Source organism: Prenolepis imparis, unplaced genomic scaffold, assembly GCF_030444845.1.
Source record: "Prenolepis imparis isolate NDT839.2.m4 unplaced genomic scaffold, iyPreImpa1.0 SCAF_3, whole genome shotgun sequence".
In the NCBI taxonomy this organism is placed as follows: Eukaryota; Metazoa; Arthropoda; class Insecta; order Hymenoptera; family Formicidae; genus Prenolepis; species Prenolepis imparis.
The window spans coordinates 1,704,549-1,710,141 of NW_028141161.1; the positions used below are offsets into that span (position 1 = coordinate 1,704,549).

Genomic DNA, 5,593 nt, shown 5'->3' on the forward strand with positions numbered 1-5,593 from the left:
AAGCAGTGGTATCAACGCAGAGTACTAGGCGGGAAAAGACTGGCTTTGAGAGTCTTCATCCTTTATCTCGAAAAGACAAGTAACGCGATATGACAAAAGTAAAGCGCCTCCCGCGGCAACAGCTCCTATTAAGGTACGTACGTATATCTTCGCGTAACCCCGTGCTAAAATCGGTTCAATTAATAAATTAGAATATATTATAATTTAATAATTTTATTAAATTATTATACAAGCAAAGTTTAATACAGCATATTTTATTGAAAAAAATGATTTTAAGTATATAGGCTAAACTTAGCCTATACAAAGTTCCCGCCTGTTGAGCGAGTTAGATGTACTGTGTGTAATAAGTGATAATAAAGTAACGAGAGCAATTCAGCGGCGAGCGTTATTGCGAGCTATTGGACAACGAAGAATTCGAGAAAGGAAGTGAGTAGAATTTTTAATTTTTATTGAATAGGTTTTATTTTTGTGCAGTACATAATTACGTAGAATATAGAAATATTGGAATACATTAAATCAACCGTGCCGAGGCATAAATTTCTGTCGCGTATTTCAAAAAGGTACCGCCGTAAATTAATCCTACGCAACGCTCTTATGAAGAACATATACAAACGTCCTTAGGGCGTCTAGACGAGAGAATATATATGAATAATTTCTAATATTTAATTTTTTATAAAGAATGTAGAACCAAAGGTTTCGAGATATATATGCGCCATGTACGAATTTTTCCAGATATGTTAGCACATGTCGGTATGCTTTTTACTTTTATTAATTATTGTATATATTTTATGATTTATATATTTTATTGCAATTTTTTTCTAGCAATCGAGAATTCTGTTCCTGCCTACTGAAGCTTTTGTTCCTGTGATCAGCCACGAAGAGTTTCTAATTGATGAGAGCGTTATTGGACAATTTTAGATATTATTGAACGAGAGAAGTATCGAGAAATGCAAGTATAAGTAGTTTTAATCTTTATTCCATAGTTTTTATTTTAAATATAGTATATATTTGCATAGATTTTTACATAGATATATTAGTTGCGTTAAAATAACTGACAATCGACCATGCCAAAGCGTAAATTATTTCAACAAGATATTTCAACAAGATATCGCCGGAAATTAATTCGAGAAGAGAGTGACGAATTATTTGCCCTATTTAATGAACCTAGAACCAATTCGTGCGTAATTTTAAATAATTCTGTCTCGGATAATGATCATCATGACAAGAGTGTCAATTTTAATCGTGTTATTTTCGAAATTGAGAAACAAGATGAAGCAATAAATTTACCATGTTCCGATTTAACGAATATTTCCGCATCTGATTTTTTAAAAAATAATGTATCTTTACATCCAGAAGATAATATAATAATAAAGGACAATATAAGAGAGGATATTAATAATTCAGAGAAAGAAAATGATGATTTTAAGACATTTTTAGTACAATGGGCTATCACGCATCGTATTTCTCATGTAGCTTTGTCGCACTTATTGTCCGGTTTGAAAACAGTACATCCAATTTTTTCCAATTTTCCAAAATGTGCTAAAACATTATTACGTACACCACAATCTTCCGTTATTACTGAAATGTTTCCCGGACAATATTGTCATTTTGGTATTGAATATGGCATTCTCCGATTCTTATCTAGAAGCAAGAATACGCCGGTTTCATCTCCTATTCAGATTCAAATTGGTATCGATGGTCTACCCATATCGCGATCAAACTCAAATCAATTGTGGCCCATTTTAGGTCGAATTATGCCGCACGAGAAAGTAATTCTTATCGGTTGTTATTTCGGTAAAACTAAACCAGCGGATGCGAATGAATTCCTACAACCGTTTGTAAATGATATCAATAATTTAATTAATAAAGGGGTAACTTATAACGAGACAACATTTTCAGTATTAATACACTCTATCATATGTGATGCCCCTGCAAAATCTTTCATTACCCTTACTAAGGGACATACGGGTTATTTCAGTTGCTCAAAATGTACAATTGAAGGCGATTTTATCGCTAATAGAGTTTGTTTTCCTAATTTTGATTATCAAATGAGAACAGACGATAGCTTTTCTAATCAAATTCAAGAAGAACACCATCTTGGTCATTCTATTTTATTAAATATTTCAAATTTTGGCATTGTATCTCATATACCATTAGATTACATGCATATGATATGTATTGGCGTTGTTAAAAAGTTAATAAAATTATGGATAAGTGGGCCACTTAAAACTAGATATTTAACCTCGTGTAAAATAAAAAATGTTTCCAAATCTCTTCTTAACATTAGACATTTTATTCCTAAAGAATTTGCAAGAAGGCCACGAGAAATAGAAGATATTGCACAGTGGAAAGCAACCGAATTGAGACAATTTCTGTTATATACCGGTCCTGTTATATTAAAAAAAGAATTGAATTCTGATATCTTCTCCAATTTCCTCACTTTGCACGTTGCTGTTCGCATTTTATGTCAGAAAAATACAGTCGAATTTATTGAATATGCGGATAAATTAATGAAACATTTTATTGAATGCTTTATTAAAATCTACGGACCTGAATTTGCATCCCATAATATTCACGGTCTTTTACATATAACTGAATGCGTAAGACAATTTGGACCATTAGATACTTTTAGTGCTTTTCCATTTGAAAATTTCATGAAAGAATTGAAATCAATTTTAAGAAAATCGGATAAACCATTACAGCAAATTAGCAATCGTTATGCCGAGATGAGTTTTTGTAAAATAAATTCTGACAATATAAATGTTTCAAAAATTAATGTAAAAGCTCCACACGAAAAAGGACCATTGATATCGGGTTGCTTTAGTCCACAATTTTCAAAGATTGAATTTCCTCATTTTATTATTTCAATTAAATCTTCTGCTGATAATTGTTGTCTCATAGAAAATGATATCGTCTGTTTAGAAAATATCGCTACATCGCGTGAAGGCAATTACGTTGCAATAGGTCGTAAATTTAAAGTTGTTGAGGAACTTTATCATTATCCATGCAATTCTGTCCATTTGGGTATATTTAAAGTCAGTAAATTATCTGATCTTCAAGTTTGGCCTTTGCATAAAATTAATCACAAATTTATAAAATTACCATACGCAGAAAAGGATAATGAAAGAATTTTTGCAATAATACCGCTAATAAGCACCGCACATTTATAATTTGTTATATATATAATTACGCTTCGTAAACTTTTCTAAGAAAATATTTTATATGTACATACATAATAAAAGATATCAAAATAGATTTCTTGTGCAAATATTTGAACAGATATCTTGTGCGTGTGCGTGTGCGTATACGTGCTTGCGTGTGTGTGTGTGCGTGTGTGTGTTTGTGTGTGTGTGTGTGTGTGTTGGGGGGGGGGGGGGTATTTATAACACTGCACTAAAAATAAATTTCAGAATTTCAGAAAAATGTCGAATCAAGGATTTATTGTCGCGGAATTCTCTGACGGTATCCAAGTAATACCGAAAATGTGGCAACAGAGTGAGGATTTGTGCAAATATCCTTTACATTATAAGACAGATTCAAGAATTCGGAAGGCGATTGAAAAACAGGAAACGCCAACTTCTGATTGGTCTTCTGTTAAAATTCAACGAATTTTTGGCGAGTATCGTAAGTATAAAATCGTTTTTAATTTTCTTTTTCTTTTTCGTAATAATATTTGCTAATATTTAAAATATTTACAGCGTCCTTTCAAAAGGCCGATGAAAAAGCAAAAAAGGCAACCTATACGTCAGACTTGGATACCGACAAGGAAGCGATTGCTAATAGAAGAATTACAGCGAAAAGAGTTTTATCCTCGTCTGAAAGTGAAGATGAATCAGACACAGACGTAAATTTACCATCTCCTCCCTCTCCTCCAAAACGTAAGTACACAAACAAATCTATTATATCTATTTATGATACATAGACGAATTTTACATTTTTTACATTCATTGTTTTATTTTGTATTAAAAGGTCAGCGATTGCACGATACAAATGAAAGTTCATCCCTTACATATTCTGGGAAATCTGCGAAAAGAAACAGCGAATCAAAGAAAACAAAACAAAAAGCCTCAAATTCGAACTCTCAATCATTTTCGCAAGGTATATATTCGTTATATCTCTTTGTAATAATATAATTATTGCATAATTATATATGTTGGTCCATATTTCATATTTATTTATTGTAAACGTAAATTTAAAAAGTTGTACATAACTTTTAGATATTAATATTAATATCAATTATCTAATATCGACACAATATTAAAAAATAAAAATATATAAATATATACCAATATAAATATAACATTAATAATATAAAAATATTAATAAATTAAAATATCTATCAACAATATTTCGCAAAATATATGTAAACTGATCTATCGTTTATCTTTTATTATACATTTTGCACACACATACGCGCACAGTTAGTAATGCATGTGTGCGCGCGCGCGCGCAATATTTTCTATATATATTAATTAGTAATTTTTTTTTTTTTTTTCCATAAAACTTTTATGACCAAAAACATACATAGAATTTATTTTTAAAAATCTTTATCATGTCTTTGAACATAATTTGTCAAATTCTCCATTTTTTTATTCTAATAATTTTCATTTCAATTACTAAATAAAATATATTTTCTTTGTACGTAGATGTGGATAATCATAATATTTCGAACGCAAGAAGTGAAAAAACGCGCAACAGTGTTGTATACGTAAGAGAAGAGGAAAATGAAGAGAATATATCAAATCGGCACGTGGATAAAATAGAAGAAATTAGTCGAAGCTGTAAAGAGACACAACAAAGAGAGAAAATAGATGATAATTTAAGTCATCAATCTTCACAAGATGCAATTGGTAAATAAATGTTCATTAGATATAATACATTTTGTGTAATAAAAATAATTTGTGTTAAAAAAAATTATATAAGTCTATTTTAAACATATAATAACATGAAAATTTTACGACTGCAACTCACTATTTCTGAAATCTTTACTTATACGTAAAAATATTATCTATATTTATAAATAATAGAAATAATAAATCTTTCATTTACTCTTCAAATTTAAAAAATTTTTTAATTTCGAACTTATCATTATTAACACTTTTATAATATATACATATAGTACTTGTTAATAAAAAAATTATTATTTTAAAATGTTCAAGAATTTTTTATCTTATTTTGGATAAAAAGCAAAATTTTATACCGAAATGAAAATATTTCCATTTTTTTTTTTTTTTTACAAAGCAACGTGTAATAATGTTTAAACTTTTATGTTAAAGTTATGATAAAGTTATTCATATACGACGCATGTATTTTATTTGTTTATTAAATAATGCTATTTATATTTACAGTGGATTATTTGAAAAGATTAACGAGAGAAATAGCGATCATAAAATATGACATGAGGCAAGCACTTTCCTTATTAGATATTTTAGTTAAAAAGACAAATACGGAAACAGAAGCGAACAAGAACACGGAGATTTCTTTTGAAGACGTTGAGACCAAATTTCCGTTGGAAACTAAAGAACAATTAATGGAGATGGAGGAGATCTTGAAACATCGTGATTCTCAACATAATGCTGCGATAGTAAGTTAA

General features: G+C 29.6%; 1 protein-coding gene across 1 annotated transcript; it reads left to right on the forward strand.

The window, feature by feature from the left end:
• The first annotated feature begins 774 nt into the window (after window positions 1-774).
• LOC145934208 (uncharacterized) lies at window positions 775-5,593 on the forward strand. The gene is made up of 6 exons (XM_083034577.1): window positions 775-959; window positions 3,411-3,624; window positions 3,699-3,878; window positions 3,970-4,098; window positions 4,647-4,850; window positions 5,349-5,593. Exons 2-6 carry the CDS (start codon window positions 3,423-3,425, stop codon window positions 5,591-5,593), a joined length of 960 nt encoding a protein of 319 aa, XP_082890703.1. The 5' UTR covers window positions 775-959; window positions 3,411-3,422.

Coding starts and splice junctions, on each gene's coding strand:
- LOC145934208 (XM_083034577.1), top strand. CDS start 3,423: ATGTCGAATCAAGGATTTATTGTCGCGGAATTCTCTGACGGTATCCAA. Junction 3,879..3,969: donor TCCTCCCTCTCCTCCAAAAC/GTAAGTACACAA, acceptor TTGTATTAAAAG/GTCAGCGATTGCACGATACA. Junction 4,851..5,348: donor ATCTTCACAAGATGCAATTG/GTAAATAAATGT, acceptor TTATATTTACAG/TGGATTATTTGAAAAGATTA.